Source organism: Anthonomus grandis, chromosome 6 (genome assembly GCF_022605725.1).
Source record: "Anthonomus grandis grandis chromosome 6, icAntGran1.3, whole genome shotgun sequence".
Taxonomy (NCBI): domain Eukaryota; kingdom Metazoa; phylum Arthropoda; class Insecta; order Coleoptera; family Curculionidae; genus Anthonomus; species Anthonomus grandis.
In genome coordinates, this window is record NC_065551.1 from 12,111,986 (window position 1) to 12,132,616 (window position 20,631).

The window sequence follows — 20,631 nt, forward strand, 5'->3', positions numbered from 1 at the left end:
ACTATTCTATACAAAACTAAACCCACTGACTTACGAAGACGAATAACCCTGGCAATTAGATCGATCACACCTGAGATGTTGAGTAACGTTAGAAGAAATTTCTATTTACGGGTAGGGTGTTGCCAAGACGTTCTTGGCGAGCATTTTGAACATTTCCTACATTGACATTATTGTTTAGATTTGTATTATGTATAAGTTTTTGAATATGTTGTAACAATTTTCGGCAAATAAATAATTTTCTTTTCTAAATGTTATTTTTTCAATTTTACTTAATATTTCTGAAACGTTCAAAGATAGGTATAGGACATTGTATACAAAATATGTCTAACATGATCTGAGGAATCTAAAAATTAATTAACATACAGGGTGCTGTGTTTAAACTAAGCAAGTTGGTATTGGCCACCGCTATCTGAAACTCCCTGTATAAAAAGTTTTTATGAAAAAAAAATGCGTAACTATAAAAACCAATCGACGTGTTCGAGCGTTTTTTCCAACACGCTCTCGTCTATTTATTAGCTAATTTATTCCATTTGGCTGACACACACTGTATGTAGACACCAGTCCAGTTAATGTAAGAATTCTGTTTTCTTTAAAATGATCTCTACATAAATGTCTTTGCCTGAGATTCCTAATTATCCTTATGGCATATCTTTGCATTAAAAATATTCTAGAAGCCCCTGAGCTCATTCCCCAATTAACAATGCCATATCGCATGAACAAATAAAAATTTGCATAATATAAAGTTAAACTAACAAAATTTAAAGGACTTGTTTGCTACAATGCTGTGAACGAAAGTTCAAAGCATAGCAGTAACTTTAAACAACACAGGTTTTTTATATGAGAATTCCATTGCAGGTCTTGATCAAAAGTAATGCCTAATAGATTAGAACTACTTGAAGAGGATAACTAGCTTTGCTTATTTAATAAATATTTAACAAAATGCGTTTTTCCTTGTTCTGGCATTATTTTGTTTTTTTCAGGCCATAAAATTATTCTGTTATATAAAGTCTCTGCAGCATCAATAAAAGTTTCTCCTTCATCACATTCAATTAAAGCATTAGTGTCATTAGCATAATATATAACTTTAATTCTAAATTTAGGTAATAAAAGCTCTAATGAAAAGAGGTCCAAAGAACAGGCCGTGAGACATGCAGTGCATTGTTAGGCAATACCTGCTGTTCTCAATACGATCTCAATAGGGCTAATGACGTTCCTCTAACGCCATATCTGTGAATTAATTAATTTATTTAATGATATTTTATGATGATGTATTAATTGATTTATTTTGTGATCTACAAAGTCAAAAGCTCGAGAAAAATCAATAAATAGCCCCAAAATATGATTATGCTTATTAAGGGCAGTCACTAAGTAATTCTAAAAATCACACAATGCAGTTTCTGTGCTTTTAGGGAGGGTAAAACCATGTTGCGCAGAACTTCGAAATTTATATTTTGCAGAAAATGAGCATAACAAATTTTTAATATGCTTTTTCCAAACACAAATGTATTACATGAGCTAAATATGACATAACACAAACTTACATTTCTTTAAAAAATTATTTGAAATTTAGTCAAAACCTGAAGTATTTGTACATTTTAAAGTGCTAACTCGGAAAGGTACATGATCAGACACAAAATAGTTAATAGAATCTCCAAACTGAACTGGCCACTTCACAAAATGTCAGTTGAAGGGATTGGCTACAATTTGGTCTGATATTCGTACATTATTTTCATTAAGTATTTCAACAGCAGCCGATTTTATGTTTTTAAACCTTAATGTTGGTCATGTATACACAACCTTTTAATTGTGTATAACACGATATTTTATTAAGGAGTATTTTATTGAGGAAATATTTTATTAATGATTTATTTTATAAGTGTATGACTTCAGGAAAAATTTCTTGAATTAATTTAAATTTATTTTTAGTTTTTAAATTATTTAACAGGTCAAGTTCAATCTGTACATTTTCAAAACTTCACATCTGGTTACTTGGAAATCAATTTCAGTGTTCCTCAGGGTTCATTGCTTGACTTTTTTTGTATCTCTGTGTAAATAACATACCAAAGGTACTAAAGGGCTCTTCTACAGTTTTTACCAATGATTTACAAAGATTTCGCCTTGTTACATGGTATGATTAATGAAGACCCTAAACAAGTCAAGTATTGGTGTCATGCCAACCTTTCAACATTTCCAAAACTAATCTTTTAATCATTAAATATAGTATCAAAAATATGAAAATAGGAGATAATTATAGGCATGCCTATAATTATAATTATAGGCATAAGGATATTATGTTTTCTACACTGTGTGCAACGAGGTCGTTTCGGCGAGCAGTACAACTTATCTAAATCTTTCTTCCACACAATGCTGTCACCCAATCTTAATCAGTGGTAAATTCAAATTTTTATTATGGAATCTATTTACTTAATGCTTAGAAAGTGCAGCTCAATGATCTTCCATCCAGACAGAACATATACTTAATCTTGCACATGATTAATCTGATGATCTGTCTGTGATTTATGACAGTAAAAAACTGTTCAACCATCTACCAATTAGCATTAGGCAAATTAAAAAGACTATGGAAAGCTTTAAACTAATGTAAAGAACAGGCTATGGATTTTATGAACAGGACAGATATTTCAACTGCCAATTAAAAAAAAACTTTATTACTATTTTAATGAGATTTTTTTGTGGTTCTTGGTATTATACGCATATATTATTTAAATAATTTACGTGAAATTACAAATTCAAAACATGCTTTATTATGGTATATTGATTTAGCTTTTTATAATATAAAAAAGGAACATAAATCGACATATTACTAACATATAACTTAAAAAAATATGCAATTGTTGGTTCAACATACTAGTATAAACAATAATAACACAAAATTTAATTCAAAATTCAAGACGAAATAAGCTAAGATTTTATTACAGTAACATCACAAATTCTAACCTTGGATCTTGACTAAAAACTAATTATACCCTATTGGCCTATTTCCAATTATCTTCCAAAAACTCTGTTAGGCTATAAAAATACTTGGTTTTAATAAATTCCGTTAAGGTCTTTTAAACCAAAGAGGACTTTTAGAGGCTCTTATGCAATTTGGAAGATCATTAAAAAATTTATGCTCAAGTATATAATGGAATTCCATGTTAGTTCACTTTTTGGGATGGGCATTCGAATATTGTAGTTTTGTCTGGTATTATAATGTTTTGAGGAGCCATTATTTTGAAAATACCATTTATATTTTTTATGCATTACGCAAGCACAATTAATTAAATCTTTAAATAGAAGTCTACATGAGTTCTGTGGAGATTTATGTCACATATATGTAATGGCTCTTTTTTGCAAAAGAAGCACAGACTTGAAAAGCCCTTGACTACAGTAACCCCAAAATGCTATTCTGTACCATAGGTGACATTCAATGATAGAAAAAGAGAATGATTTTGCAGATTCCAATCTCAGTTCATTTGAAACCACTCTTACAGCATTATATCCTCTATAGCCTTATTATGGCTCCACTACACAAAGTTCAAAGTGCCATTTTACTGAACAGGCTGTTTTCTTTCTGATGAAAAAGATTTAAACCATCCTAGACCAACTTCCCTAAACCCATATCTAGAAAGCTTACGGAGCAGTATTCCATGGTTGACAGAGTCAAAACCTTTAGAGAAGTCACAGAAATTCTCTGCAGCAAACTGACCATAATTCCAGCTCTAATATAATCTCTCCAGGAGTGAAAACATTGCATCACTCGTGCTGGTGTGCTCTCGAAAACCAATTTGACATTCATTTAATATATTATTTTTAGTTAGGAAAGCTACCATTTTTACTTTGACCAGTTTCTCAATAACTTTAGATAGGCAGGGCAAAAGTGAAATTGGTCTGTAATTTAGGGGATCATTTGGTTTGCCACCTTTAAAAAAGATATGTCACAAAGGAAACCTTAAGATTACTTGGAAATATTGCTGTATCGAAAGAAACATTTATAGCATGTAACAGTGACCACAGAGGTTGATCAGGTAAACTCTGGAAAACTCGTACTTTGCTCTTATCTTATCATCCTATTCCAAATATCTATTACAAAATCCAATCATCCTATTCCAAATATCTATTACAAAATCTTTAATAGTCAAATCAGAAATGTAACAGTTGAAGTGTCTGTTACATCTTGAAATTTAGAATACTTGTATTGTATGGTATTTTAAAATGTGCATATTCTCTCCATAAGTAGGGCTAAATGTTTCTTCCAAAATCAGCAGTAAGAATAATGATTCTATTTTTATTTGATATTGCTTACAACTTGTTACATTTTCTATGCATTTGTCTGGAGAATTAGCAATGTTGGAGTTCAAGTGAGCAGTATAGATTGAAGAGGATCTGTATTAGACTTGCTGGTCGAGAGAATCACACATAATGAATAGGTCAAAGTGAAGTTTTTTCAAATCATTCGCATAAGTTCTTTTCTTTTGTCAAGTTTTTAATAGTAATTTTCATTTCACTCATCCTGATTCTATAAATCATGTATCATGTATGTATCATGACTTGTAGGCAAATAGTGAAAATAGGGAAGAAAAGGCAAAAGTAGACACATCTTTTCTTGTGTATTTGTAGTTTTCTTTAGCTTTACTAAAAACATTTAATGTTATGGCAATAAAGCATATCTGATTTGATTGAATTTAATCTTCAATTATTAATCTTTAAAATTTACTTTCCAGAGGCAAAATCCCAATGCCATCCCTACAGACCTCAGAGTTAATACTACAGCTCTCAATGCAGTAGCATTAAGCAGTGTGGCGAAATATTGGGTTTTGACAAACCTGCTTCCAGGTCCTATACCACAGGTGTCAGTTTATGGCTTATCTGGAGCAGGACGGGATAATCAGGGCAAACTCGCACAGGTAAATAAAATATTACAGCTCAAGCCAAAAAAAATTCTAATAAATATATCAACATAGGATGCTGTATTAAGCCAGCATGCAGCAGGTCTTTTACAGGCAGATCCTCAGTTATTACTTCAGCAACATGGTCAAATTCCAGTTAGTATTGCGACAGCTCAAGGAACCATTGGTATTCCTGCTGGGGCAATTCATTTAGATGCTGCTCATGCTTTATCACAACAACATGGGCATCAACAGCATGTAGAGCATAATCAAATGAATCGAGAAGTCAGAGTAAGCATGATTCCTTTCATGACTGATCTTTACAGATTGTTTTGGTGAATTTTAGATAAGTAATTCTCAACAAAGTCACTCTCAACAACAAAATCTGGTTCAGGTGCAGGTTAATCATGACAATATGGTATCTGTAATTGATGAGAATAACACCTCGGAAAAACACAACAAAGAAATTTTACAAGCACAGCTTCAGCAAACATCTCAGATGCAGATGTCTGACAGTCAAATTAATACACAAGTATTGGCTTTGCAACAGTTGCAAGCTCAACAAGTACAGCAGGTATTGGATAATGTTATGGTAAGTCATTATGCATGTTTTATTTCTTTCTTTTTCTGCATTTGAACGCTCGACCACCAGTTCATCTTACTTAAGTTACTAAAAACTAATTTAATAAATATTTTTATCCTGCGAACTTTGTTTCGCCTTAGAGATAATAAATAAGCAGACTTTTTATTTTATTAATGATTGTTTGATAGTTTGCACTCTTCAGTTAAGCACCTCGCGATACATGACATATTTTTTGTTCTATTATCAGGCGCAAGTACAAACAATGCAGATGGTCTTTCAACCCGTGAACGAATGGCGGATGCAAGACTGATCAGAAATTGAAGTCTTTTCGACTCAAACGGAATATCAGTTGGGATTATCGGGATCCTCAGAATGAAAACTTCTAATTTTTCGTGTATCGTCGCGTAGTTTGCGAAGTTGTGGTGGGTTATGTTTCGAAGCATGATTACTAAGGAGCCAACCTCTAAGCGTAAATTGTGCGGTGGTAAACCAGGCATATCCAAGCAGTTTAAAAATTCAATTGGATAGTTGGTGGCTTATCTTTATCTGTTACACAGTCAATGAATGCATTGTTCCAATGATATCATTCCAAATTATCTAGTTTAAATCATCTACATCTTTATTCATAGCTGCTAAAATTGCTCACTCACTCAACCATTCATTATTTTTGTAGTTAGTCATGTTGTTTGGGAATACTTTGTTGATAAGTTCTTCTATTTCGATGAGACATAGTTAGAGAAATTCTGAGGAAATTAAATCAATCCGCTCGATCCGTCGACAGGTACTCAATAATTACCGATAGTCAGCAATTGGCAAATCTTCAGCAGATCAGTATCATTAAGCAATGCAACTCCCATGTTTGTTGTCAGCTGAAATTTCTTCACATAGCGATTCGATTATTTGAGGCAAGCGTTTATTTCATCAGCAGCCGTTGATCATGGAATTACTGGCTTGTGCATTATGTGTACTTATGCATTTATCCCAGATTGTTAATGGTGATTCAAAGAGAATACAAATTATTGATGATATATATATTTCTGACAAAATTTATATTATCAAATTCTCTCCTTAATCATAGATAAAATTACGTCATTCTTATAATTGTCAAATTTTAACCATACTTAACCATAGACAAAATACGTTTGCGTCTTGTTATTCGATGTCATGCGTTTTTGCTATACCGTGTTTTATAGTGACTTCACGGAAACGCGGTCAAATGGGATATGTCCATCGCCTGGTTCTAAGCTACCTCTCCACCAGTTTTTAGCAAATCGGTTCAGCTGTTCTCCAAGTTATAACTTTCTTTTATATGTATAGATGACTGTGTATATAAAGAGCACCCATGTATTGTAAATAATTATCTGGTAAATAAAATTTAAGGGTACCGAGTCAGTATTGAAATTAAAATGCAATTTCAATATTTACTAATTTATGCAATTTCTGAACAATAATATTTTTAGTTTAGTATGTTTTTGATTTTTCTGGTAGATATATACAATATCAATAAAATTGATGGAATGTTTTCTTTGTTATAGCAAGTTAGGATGGAAGAACATAACCAGCCTCAGCAGCAAAATCAACAGCAGCAGCCACAACAATCTCACCAGGAACCTCAAAGTTCTATGCAGGAAAATATACCAGATATGGTTAAAGAAGAGAAATCTGTTCAGTGTAAATTCCTGAATAATGCCCAGTTGGGTCTGCAGGAGGTTAAAGGGGGGAATATTATGGATGTGAGGACAGCTGATGGCAGTATAGGTAATTTAATTTTTGAAAACAGCAATATATTTTTAATAAGTTACATATAAAATTAAGCATAATATTCTTTAATCAGTGCTTTTGAGCAATGGTGAACTTAAAAATCTTAAATCCTGCATTAGAGTACCCTAGAATATGTATTATTGCTTAGTTGATAATCTTGTTTTTAACAATAATTTGTCATCTTTTAGTAAAAATTCAAACAAATATGCAAGAACAAGAGCTGGTAAAGACTCTAGGGGTTGAAATGGTACAAAACATGTATAAAGTAAATGTTGATGAACTGAATCAGCTTCTAGCATACCACGAAATATTTGGAAAACTGCAGACTCAAGGTGAACCTTTAATAGGAAGAAAAATAATTAAATCGCTATACAATTTACTTTTAGGTGAAGTCCAAAATAATTCATCACAAAACATTTCCTCTTCTAACAACTCAAGTCCGAATAATAATGTAAACATTCAGCAGCAACAGCAGCCGCAGCAGCAACAGAACTCTTCTGTCTCCATTATCACAAAAGAGGAGCACGACGTACAAAATCCAACTATTCAGCCGAATGAGAATAATGCCACATCAGTAATCACTGGTACTCACCAATGTGATTTGTGTTTAAAGAGTTTTCAGTTCAGATACCAGCTTATTGTGCATAGGAGATACCATAGCGAGAAGAAGCCGTTTACTTGTCAGGTGAGAGTTGTAGAAACTTAGAAATGAAATGAAGGGAATTTATTACTAACAACGCATCTTTTACATTGGTCAATAGGGGATATATATCTTGAATTGGCATAAGATCAATAACCTCTATACCTATAAGATCATATAATCATATGTAATTGGTATAAAATACCTGACAAATAAAAATCTCTTTACAACAGGCTTCAACTTATTGAGTGGTAATTCCCCGCATTTCTCGGGTTAATCTATATCAATTCTTAGTCTAAGAAAAATCACACAAGGATAAGTTCTGAAAGTAGGGATTTATATACATACTGTGATGAAATCTTAAGTATCTCAAAGGGTTGAAACAGTGTGTAGAATAGCCGTAGACAAGTAAACCATATACACAAGCTGAATGCACAAGAGGCTACCAATTCAACCATTTGCTCAACTCTTTGAGCTAAATATCTTGAAAGAAATACACTAGATGCAACTCTTTTACAAGCAAGGCATATGGTGTTTAGAATAATTAACTAGTTAATTATTAGGATTAATTAGTTAATTTTTGGTGCAAACTTATTTCTAGAAATTTTATTTGGTAGGAGTAGAGAGTTAGAGTGTGTTGATGTGAAAAACACGTTTTCAGTTTTATGTAGGTTAAGACGATTTGTCCTAAACCAAACACTCACAGAGTTTGTACAGTTAAACACTACTTCTTTTGTCACTTTAGGCTCATTGGTCCACGAAACTGCATCTGCATAGAGCATCATTTATCAGTTTGGCAGAGCTGTTGTTATATCATTTATATAAATGAGAAAACTTTCAAGACTCTGTGGTACTCCATGTCTCACAAATTTAACTTCTAAGAGCTTAGACTGAAAAAAGGTTGCTTGTCTTGCTATTTGTTAGGACAATTATTACAATTTGTTAGGTAGCTCTCAAGTAAGCCTAGATCATTCCCAGTAAGATGATGCAATGAGGTACACAGTCAAAGCAATACTCTTATAATAAGGCCGGAGCGCTTAACGCGTGACGTCATCATATGTAGGCCTAGGCATTTAGCAGTGTATATAAATCATCAGAACTTTTAACGTAAAATGAGCATAGTATGTAAATTTTTTGAATGATATTTAAGGGCTTCTGATTTAAACAGGGCTTCCAGGATGTGAACTGAACTGAATCCTAACTGAACCCTTAGTGATTTTTTTGGCAAAACAACATTTCAAAGCAACAACCCTTAATTGTATTTGTTGAATTTTTCTTACAATGATTACTAGTTTTTTCATAAATATGCTTCTAATATTATTTTGGTGAAAGATTCTTGGTTATTTAATGAATGTTTTTCCTTAAAGAAAATTTTTACATTTACAATTTTTCACCATGTCCATATAATGCCAATAAAATGTGCTGTATCTTGTGATAAGAAGATACAGCACATATTATAGAAAAGACATATTACTAACAAAGCTCTTCAGAGCCTCAATCACAATGGGATTAAACATTTTAAGTGCTAATTTAACATTTTGTCTTTCTATAGATCGTCGTCTTAATGCAGAACTATTGTAAGTCGCAAAAAGCAAATTTTACAGGAGAAGGTATTTGTTATTTTTATCTTAAACTAAATTATATTTGTCAATGAAAGTCATGAATCTATATTAAAATTAAAGTACGAGATTAATGCTAATAACTTTTAGACTCTATGTTTATGAATAATCAAATTTATGGACTTACAATATTACATAACAATTTAGGTATTGTAAGTCCCTATTTGTGGACTTACAATAGATAATGAAATGTGACTTAGAATAGTTCTAAAATAAAAGCAAAATCTTTGGTAAACAAAACTTATATTTCTTTTATGTTTTATAACATATCATTTTATTTTTATATAAAAATAAAATATATAGGTATTTTAAGGATTCTATAACAACTCAAAATTTCTATACAAAAACTAAGAAATTATGTTAAATTAAATAAAAGAACATACTGTTTAAAACTTAGAACCTAATAGGAATCAGGATTTATAGGAGAAACCTTATAGGGACCTAAATTATACATTTTAGGATTAAACCTAAAAAAATAACATAACATGGAAATTTAACTAAGTATTTTAAAATAGGTTATTTACTGTCCTTATCATTCTTATTAGATTGAGTTGTAGCTTTAAAAACATCATGATACGGAGTAGTTATAACTCCTTTTTCACAGAGATAGATTAAATGGTCATACTTTTTCTTTTGAAGAGGAATTTTTGTAACATAGAGACATTTGAGATGTACATCACAAACCTGAATATTTACTTTTTTCCTTCCCTTTTCTAAGAAATTTATTTTCTTAAAAGTACCGTCATCAGTGGCGGTTGCTCCATAAGGCCGCGTGGCCGCGCGCCCCTCCAAGATAATGTGCAACACCAATTTTTTTTTACATTGTACATTGTGTTACTAAGTAAAAATTTAAACTAAAAAAAATCGCATCTAACCATCACATTCGCTCTTATCTCTAACTCTTCGTCCTCGTTGGCACGTGCGCACGTACGAAGATTGAATCATATGGCTGGGCCGCGCGAAAACAGCGCCGCCCGCCTCGACGTGTACCGATGTAGGATTTCGGCGGCGCGAGCATGCACGAGGCCCTGTCATATTCAGGTTGCATAAGGTCAATTAGGGCGCGGATTTTCTGCGGCCTGATCACAGAATAAACGATCTCACAGAAGCGAAGGCTAGCCGTTTTTACCGAACCGGTTTCTCGTTCAGGCTCCTCCCATTTACCCCCATTCTAACGGGTACAACTGTCGTCGCCCACGTGGTGTATCGGGTCATAATTAGTGTATTAGTACGAGCGTTAGTGTGTATATTTGCGATATTTTGTAATTTGCCGTTTTTTATTTTCATTAAAGTAGGTATACAAAAGTTACATTATTATGTATTATTCATTATTATGACGGTTGTTTAAAAGCTTTGAAAAGTTCTAATTAATTTGTCGCGCCATGCAAATAAATACAGAATAAAAATTATTTAATTTAATAAACATATATGTATATGCCTAAACCATATGTATCTATGTATGTGTACATACGTGCAGGTACATAACATTGTACATAGATAAAAATATTAAGGTTGATTTAGGTATACAGTATTTTTATGTGATAAAGAATAATGACTTTAATTTTCAATTATCTGTCTTTTTATGGACTGGTTTACCCATGCAAGTGCATAATATAGTAGTAGTAAAACCCTTAAAAATCTTATATTTTGTTCCAGACTATCATAATGGACGGCGACTATACAACGTATATTACCTTTATAAAATATTAACGTATGTGTGGCACCTACATATATCTTTTTATATATAAATATATAAAAGCCGATGGTACCTACTCTTAAATGTGTTGTGTTTAAAACATACGAGAAAACATACCTGCGTATAAACCTTCCAGCTAAAATTTAATTTAAAAATACCTACCTATGTACATATGTATATGTATATTTTTAACATATTAACATCACACAAATAGCAGACTTTTTCTCAGCTAGTGCCTTACTAAAGGCAAATATTATTTACCATTATAATAAAACAACTTTCCACAAAAAAACACAAAAATTCCATTCCAAAACAAATTAAAAGTATACTAACCTACACCTCTATCGTGTATCAAAACTGTCAAATAACAATTTTTATAAAAATAATAATTATCATAATTATTCTAAAAAGCAAGGACCAATATAAGCCTTAACAAAAAAAAAATCCTATTTGAAATTTAACTAAATTTTGTAGTTTGCTCCCGTATTATATGAATATAACCATTTCGATTTTAAAAATAAAAGCACTTCGTTCGGTGTATGCGTTTACTACAACTTTACGAGATATCTCAGTGTATTTGCGCCCGGTGCATCTGTCAGTTGGGCTTATAAAAAACTGGTTCACGGATATCAAAGGAGCCGACGCAAGCCTTCGCTTCTGTAAGATCGTTTATTCTGTGGCCTGATGTTTTTATTCTGCAAGGAAAAGCGCGTTTTAATCGGCAATTCGTTGTTAACGAGGTACTGTTTTGTCGATATTATCGATTTTTGTGTTGGTGGTATCGTTATACCTATTTGGCTTTGAGGATTTTTTTTCGTTTTTAGATGAATACTGTAGATAATATTATTGAAATCAATTTTGATAGACTGCCGTTGGCCGATAAGGTCAAAATTAAAGAACTGGGAAGGCCCTTGCCAAATTTAAATTTAACGCAAACTAGTACGCGAAAAGCCGAGAACAGATCTTTTACCCGACGATTTTCAAAGGATATTTATGAAAAAAATAAGTGGATATGTGGGTGTGAAATAAGAAATTTGTTATTCTGTTTTCCGTGTCTGTTGTTTTTTAAAGCTGACTCTAGAATGGACTCCAACTGGGCAAGGAAAGGAATCAGTGATTTACACCATCTTCCTGAGAAAATGAGAAAACATGAATCGTCTCGTGACCACATCAATTCTTGCACTGCTTTAGCTATACTCGGTAAGGTTAATATTATGACACAGTTAAGCTCTGCTTACAGAGAAAGTATTATTTTACATAATAATTAGGTCGAGAAAAATCGTCATATTTTAAAAAGGATAATTAGTTGTGTAAAATTTTGTAGTGCTTTTAAACTAGCACTTCATGTGCATAGAGGTCATCATGAAAGAGAATTCTCAGAAAATCAAGGAATATTTAAAGCGCTAATTAACTTTTCTGCAGAGCTCGACAATACATTAAAGGAACACTTGCGTACGGCTACTGTTTTTAAAGGGACCTCAAATATTATCCAAAACGAAATTCTCGATAGTATGTTACAAGTATGTAGAGAAGAAATTTGCAAGCAAATTGAAAATGCTGACTATTTATCAGTCCAATGCGACGAAACCACTGATGTCTCGAATTATTGTCAAATGGTGTTAATATTAAGGTATTTTTATGGAAAGGATCCATCCGTGAACATTTTTGGGGTTTTTTAAGGGTTACAGATAAAACAGCCACTGGATTAAAAACATGCATAGAAGATCAAATTGATCCCCTAGATTTAAAAACTCCTCAAAAATTGATAGCACAAACTTATGACGGTGCAAATGTTATGAGCGGCTTGAACAACGGTGTTCAAGCTCAAATTAAAAAAAAAACCCAAATGCTCATTTTATTCATTGTTATGCTCATCAATTAAACCTAATAATGCAGAAATCGGCATCACAAAACGCTAAAGTTCGCGTGTTCTTTAGTAATCTCTCAGCAATACCCGTGTGTTATTGCCAAAGAAATTTGTGATACAATTACAACCCAAATGAAGGATCGTTTTTCCTATCGGGGTCATTTGCAAGCCGCTTACCTGTTTAATACAGAAAAATATTCAGAATTTTCAAAAAAGTTTCCTGTAGCAGTTTTAGATGATGTAGCTTCATTTTATCCAATGCTGACCAAATTAAGGCTAAGAACAGAATTAGAGGTAATCTATTCGAGAGATGATTTAAAAGAAATTGTTGGAGCAATGAATCTTCTTTCATTTGTCATGGACAACACCCTTCATGAGACGTTTATTGAAAGGTCGAAAATATTAAAAATTATCGTGACAACTCCAATGACCACGGCAGAAGCAGAACGTACTTTTTCTACGCTTAAACGCATAAAGACATTTTTGCGAAATACCATGCTTAATGATAGACTAAATGCTCTGGCTATGATGTCCATTAATCGAAATTTGGTGCATGAAATAAATAATTTTGTTGACAAAGTATTAGAAAAATTTATTTCCATAAAGGACCGTAGAGCGGATTTCTGTTTTAAAAAATAGCTCCTCTCGCTTGTTTATAATGTGTAAATATGTTATAATAAATTTAATGATCTCGAAATTAGTATTCTAAAATATACCTAAACATAACAATAATCCATGTAAATAGTAAATACTTAGCTTATTTTTATGGTTCCTTTTTCGTACTAAGAAAATGCCTTTATTCTTAGTAAACTGGCTTATATGATATTAAAAGACTACTCTGATATTACAGTTTTTTTTTTCGTTGAGTTCAATCGATCCTGGATTCAATTTAGGTAAAAAGAGATAGGTAAACTTTTATTCAAAACGTGCCATTGTATTCTTTTTTTTTGTTTCATATGATATCATTATTAAAAAAAAAAGAAACCATTTTTTAACGAGTTTTAGGCGTGGCATTGCAAAAATTTATTTTTTTACTGTGCCCCTCCTGGCACAAACCTTACGACCGCCACTGACCGTCATATTGTGTTTTAAAAAATAAAACATTTGAGACTTTTGGATCAAAGATGACTATTTTAAACTTATTTGTGTAAACTTTATCGTTATCCTCGTCTCTATCAAAATTAATAGCTGTTTTCATTTGAAGATCTTGTAAGTCATATACCTCATCTTGAGATAACTCATGGACGCAATATAATGGTGATTTTTTCTTAGCCGTTCTTACTAGTGTATACCATTGATCTGGGGTAAATATTGGAATGTTTCTGGAGGCCCTTTCAATGACGCTGTGGACACTATCGTCTTCAGATTGGGTATGTCCAGGTTCAAGAAATGTATGGCGAATTGTTATAGAGTATTTTTGCGATAAATAGTTATATAAAGCAAAAATAAATTTGGTTCAGCTTTGCCCGGCGCAATTGTCCGAATAAAAGGAAAACTCTCTAGTTCCTTTTTTTACTTGATTTTCACCAAAGAGCAACAAACAGCTACCTATTTCAGATGAGCCCCTTTTACCAATTGACTCATACCACATATAACATTGACATTCTTTAGTGGCTAGGTTAAAGATTGTAAAATTATAGGTAGATAATTTAAGCTTATAATAGGCCAAACCTGCATTTGATTGGGGTACTGGCAGAACTTGTTGAAGGTCATAAACAGCCACACAAAGATTTTTTTTGCGAACCCATATCTTTGTCTTTTTCTTTTAACTCTCGAGCTATTTTTTTATTTTTGTCGTGCAACAAATACTGCTCTTCCATTTTTGCTTTTTCCTCCACCGATAAGTTGTCATATTTGTGACAAATATCACACAAATCTTTTGGGTTGGAAAAATTAAAGGTTAAATTCCCTGTTAAATATTTCCCGGTAAATACTTTCAGAGGCTGGTTTAGCAATGTGATTGTCTGTACAAAACTCTTGATAAAAAGTGTACATTTTAGAAATATTTAAGGAAGATGGTAAATATTTTCGCTCAGTAGACTTTCGGCAGTAATGGCTTTCGATCGTTTCGAAGGAATTTATATGAGATCTTACCCAATCTTTAATTGTCTAATCTAGCTGAGAGGAGTTTTTACAGGCTTTGCCTCTTCTATCTTCGGTTACCACACCAGTAACTCCCATCTTCTGAAATACGGTCTCTACCATCTGTCCACTTCTCAACGTATTTAGAAAAAATGTTTTACATACTGGAACTGTTTTTTCGTTGTATGTGAGCATGTATCTATAAGTAACTAGCCTTCTGCTAGCTAAGTTGTCATGCTCTGATTTTTTTGATCTCGGACGAGAACGTTGTGTATTTTGAACACTAACCTCCTTGGCAATATAATCACGCTGTCTATTAATGTCCTGTAAATCCAAAAAAGCTTTAAATATTGCAGAGCGTTCCTCTTCTGAGAAGTTTCTCATTGCATCTCTTTCTACAATTTTGACAAGCCGGCTTGATACTCCTTTTATTCTGAAAATTTCCATTCCAGTTTTTGTATTCAGCTCCACTATTCCTGGCAGATTTAATAATATTTCTTTTCCAACCACTCTTCTGCCTTTTCCTTTTCCTTGTTTTGCTTTTACCCTCAACATCAGCCTGATTTTCTTGCACATCCTCGTTTTCATCCGAGGGAACGAAATCGGGATATTCGCTACTGGAATTCGCAAACGGATCTTCTAACTCTGATGTTAAAGATAGTTGATCACTTAGCTCATGATCTTCGACATTAACTTGTTTTTCAATATCGTGTTTTTGTTGTGCAAATAGCTCAGAGCTATTGCTTTGGAGGGAGTTAAAGAGGGAGCCAAAATTTGTATCAGCAATTAGCGTCGTTGTTTCATATGGAATTAAAGATGAAGGAGGTTGTATATTAGCGGAGTCCATCATAAGTTTTGAGAAACATTTCTCTTTGGAAAAATGAGGATCTGGAAGTAATAAATAAAGGGTTACTTTTATTTTTTCTAGATTTGTCAGAGTCTAAGTTTTATTACCAACGTTAGGGTTACTAGAGTCCGCCAAGTTAAGTTTTGGTACAGCCACGTTTTTCAAGCTTGCCGAAGTTTTTACCCTATTAAAGCCGCGGTAGGTAATAGTGGCGTGCCAATTTTTTCATATACAGTAAAAATATATCATAAATCAATAAACGAAAAACTTGTCACTCCAACCAATCACGCCTTTACAAGGGTAACAACTTCGGCAAGCTTGAAACACGTGGCTGTACCAAAACTTAACTTGGCGGACTCTAAAACTTTAAAAAAATTAACAAAAAAGTTTTTTGTTGGTGTAAATATAATATACTACTACCTAATTATAATTAAGGATAATTAAAAAAATACAAAAAAAAAATTAATTTAATTTTATATAAGGCCCTTTTCAAATATACCTAAATGTAAGCAATGTTTAAAAAAAAACATAATTTTTAGAGCCTTACCTGGGGCATTAGTGAATTTTAAATGTGATGCTTCTGGTAAAGACTGTGGAAAGCTGACATTAGCATCACATATTTCTGGTTCTCCTGATTTGGTATTATTTTTTGCAGGAACCTGAGTACTGTTCAAGAAAGACAGAGGTTTAAGTGGCTCTAAAAAAAACAAGCATTTTAATAATTATAAAAATTACATTATATTCTACTATTAGATATTAATCTAATAGTAGAATTAGTAAATAATAATATAATAGTAAATTAATAAATAATAAAATAATAGTATAATAGTAGAACTCTTTAATTAAAATTTAATAACTGGGATATTAACTTACCTCTTTTATCACTGGATGTTTTTTTCAACAAATCAAAAATTTTATCTCTTTTGGTAGTCATTATTAATAATAATTTTTTAATTTTCGCTGTAATTTTCAAATAATTCTAAGTCCGTCAACCCAATATTGTATGTTCAGGCAAACAGGTCAAAACTATTCTTGAGGGGGAAATGCTGCGCGTGGACTTACAATACTTCTGCATCCAATAAATATGGCTTCAAGCTATTATGTAATGTAATAAACGCATTTTCTCAAAATTTGGACTTCATTCAATAGTTCCGCATTGAGGCGACGAGATGATGGATATAAAGCTTTTAAGCTAAGTGAATAGCCATGTTTTAATAATAATTTGTCTTGTTCCAATTCATGCAGTCTTTTCATGATGGAAAAAGCAGCACATTTTTCTTGACTTGTCTCAAAATCAGGATAAGAAAATGTTTGATCAGGTTTTGAATTAAGTAAGTCATTAGAAATACATTTTAATAAATAAACTGTCAAAAAGATAAAATAAGGTTCTTGCTGGATCAATAGGATGTGGGTAAACCACACTGAGTTTATTAAAGGGTAAAATATTACTCATTGCCTTACTATTTACTGCATTATATCACTAACTGTACAAAATACTAGGTAACCAATTTCCTATTATTTTTTTAGTAAGTTTCAAGTTTCTATTATTGTTTTAATAAACTGATATAACATTTCCGAATTTATTCTGGACACAGGACATATATATACCTTCTTTGAAACTTGAACATGGGTTAGTTAGCATAAATGCCACCGCAGAGGATTCAATAGTATTGTTATTTACTGCAGTTCCTACAGTATTGCCTCCTTTATAATCCGAACAGGGGTCAATATGAATTTTATCAAAAAGAAATATAATAAAATAAAATTTTCACTTCCGCGTCCTCCTTCACCCAGTCAACACGTCGTTTTTTTCCTTTCCTATCCTTCGGATTCCTTTCCTAAACCCTTTCCTACCCCTTGCCGTTGGATATAACGTGCCTTTAAGAAGTAAATTTAGTGAAAGTATCAATCCTACTTCCGCGCTATCCTGCACCCAGTCAACACGTGGTCGTTCTTTCCTTTCCTATCCTTTGGAACCCTTCCTAGACTCTTACCTGCCCTTGCCCTTTGCCAGTGATAGCTGAACCTTATCACGCTGGTAGCCAGGCCGGATGATGCCGGATGCATGGTAGGGGAGGCGTCACCGTGCATTTCAGTATTAAAAATTGTGAAAATATCGATTCGGGGAACAGGGTACATACCCGACAGTTTTCCCGAATCTCCAAATCGTGCTGGCAGATTGCCTCGTAGCAGAAGCCATTAAAACTAGCAAGCAAGCAAGCAAATAACATTTTTGTCTTTATGTGTTAGGTCCTAAAAAATCTTCTGAGCTTAGGTTAAAAAAAATTCTTTCATCGATGTGAGGATCTGTTAAAAATGTATTGCGAATGTTTTTTACTGTTTTGAGATGAGGCAGTATAAAAGGGACATGGTTAGGCAAATATTTATAACAATGGGGACTGATAGTAAATAAAATTGAACATAAGTTGATGGTGCTGGGTGAATATGTATACCTCTCCTTTGTTAAACAAGTTAGCTGTTCTGAAACAAATTTTAAGTTTTGTGTTAATTTATAAGAGCCTTTTATACTTGAAAGAATATCTATAACAATATGTATTATGTTTTTAGTTTTGTCGGAATCAATTTGGTTACCACCTTAGTAATTTGGCTCAGTTGTTGACAGAGTTGACTTATTATCAATTATATATATGCCTTAACTTATCCAAACTGCTAGTTCTAAATAGCGAATTTAAATTTGGTATCGAAACAGAAACAGACTGGTCATATAATTACGTCTCTAATTTCAAATCTTTATAAATAACAATTGCCCAAGTTCTGTTATTACAGGACCAGGAGTATATTCGATTTTAAATAATGTTAAATTATCAGAATTTGATACTAAGAACCACCCACCCTTAACATTAAAACTTTTAAACACCTTTAAAAACTTTTCAAAATTGTGGAAATGTGTCTCCTCTTTATGAATATTAAACTCTTGTTTACTTTGCTCTAAAGCTTGCAGAAGATATAACTCGTCAAGTTCCTTGTATTTTTCTTCCTTACTTTTCTGCACAACTAAATTTTTCTAAAAATAATTTGGGCAAGGGGCAATTTGGAAAAATAGTTGGAATAGAATTTTTCTTTAATCGGGGTTTTTTAAATTGACTAAAATAATTTTACCTGTTTTGGGATCCTGCTCAGAAATATATTGCAAATTATATTACCTTTAGGAAAATTTAATTCACACACTTGCGGGAGGATAAACAACCTGTAGCCGACTGTCACTCGTCGGTCGGCTACTACAGTGGTGGCCAACTAATTAGAAACAGTGTGAATAAATTAATAAAAATCATAAATCTTTTGTAAAGAAAATTGTTTATTCTTAAATTTCTCGCCCATTGTCGTAACTAACATTTACCTTTAATATTACCATAAATTTAGTGGATTTGTCTTCACATATACACTTTTAAAAAAAAGTTAATTTTTTATACAAATATTGAATTGGAGAACTAATTATAAACCAAAGAATTATCAATTTAAAAAAACAAAATAAGAACTCTAAACTCTAAATAAATCAATCAGCAAATCCCCTAGTTTTAATGACAGCTCTACATCTCCTGGGCATTGACTCCACCAGATGTTGACATCTCGCTAGTGGTATCGATTTCCACGCCTGATCTGCTTCTTCCGCCAGATCTTTAATTTACTTTAAGATACTATTAATCTTTAATTTACTTTCAGATTTTTATCTATTTTTCTTGGGATCATTGTCTTGTTGCAAAACGACCAAGCGACCAAGACACCGGCAAAGTTTCATCAGCAAACGGCAACATGTGGTTCTCCATAATATCTTTATATTTTTCTTGGTCAAGAATACCGTCAATTTTCACTAATGGACCAACACCACGCCACGAAAAACATCCCCATAATTTTATATTTCCACCTCCATGTTGGACTGTGCTGATTGTATACTTCGGATCATTTTCCGCACCCCTTGGTCTTCTCACAAATATTCTACCATCACTACCAATGCGATTTATTTTTATCTCATCAGACCATAATACTTTTTTCCACTCTTTTATGGTCCAATTAATATGGTCCTTAGCGAATTTTAATCTAGCCTGGCGATTTTTCTTCTTTAGCAGTGGTTTCTTGCGGGATACTCGTCCAAATAGGTTGGCCTCATTAAATCGTCGTCTTATAGTTCGTGATGATATCGCGATAGCTGGAGAAAGTTCTTCTTTAATCTGGTTGGAGGTTAAAAATGGATTCATTTCTATTCGAACAATAGTTTCATCAGTTCGTTGGCTGGTTTTTTTAGATCTTCTCTTGCGTGGAATATTTTCGTACGTTTTATGTTCTTTGTGTTCTTATGTGTTTGAGTGCATAGAAAACCATTTTTTTTTTAACATTTTAGGTGGTCAGCTATTTTACTATAAGTCCAACCTCTTTCCCTTAGCGTAAAAATTATTTTACGCATTGACGGATCACAATTTTTTTTTCTACCCATTTTAAACTGTGGAAGACACAAAGACAAGGCTTGTAGATACAAAAAACACAAATTGTTACCAGTACAAAGGTTTGAAATGAACTATACGCGCACTTATTTTCATCGTTTCTAAGTAGATGGCCAACTGTGTTATCTATAAATTTTGTTTATATTCTGCATTCCTTACAAATTTCTTAGTGGAATGTCTATAAATAAATTAT

At 32.6% G+C, this 20,631-nt stretch overlaps 2 protein-coding genes across 3 annotated transcripts in view; one reads left to right on the forward strand and one right to left on the reverse strand.

The window, feature by feature from the left end:
• The window catches only part of LOC126737349 (macoilin-1), a 134,287-nt gene that overhangs the window by 27,545 nt on the left and 86,111 nt on the right, over window positions 1–20,631 (reverse strand). The gene's annotated exons all lie outside the window — the stretch shown is intronic.
• LOC126737348 (zinc finger protein 84-like) overlaps window positions 1–20,631 on the forward strand; it is a 55,708-nt gene that overhangs the window by 8,126 nt on the left and 26,951 nt on the right. Inside the window, exons 2-7 of one of the 2 annotated variants that reach the window (XM_050442210.1) lie at window positions 4,722–4,904; window positions 4,962–5,171; window positions 5,233–5,478; window positions 7,005–7,227; window positions 7,419–7,562; window positions 7,617–7,915. In XM_050442210.1, the coding sequence (XP_050298167.1) occupies window positions 4,722–4,904; window positions 4,962–5,171; window positions 5,233–5,478; window positions 7,005–7,227; window positions 7,419–7,562; window positions 7,617–7,915 (1,305 nt within the window). Of the gene's footprint in view, window positions 1–4,721; window positions 4,905–4,961; window positions 5,178–5,232; window positions 5,479–7,004; window positions 7,228–7,418; window positions 7,563–7,616; window positions 7,916–20,631 lie in introns of both variants that reach the window. The other variant, XM_050442209.1, reaches the window with a different exon arrangement.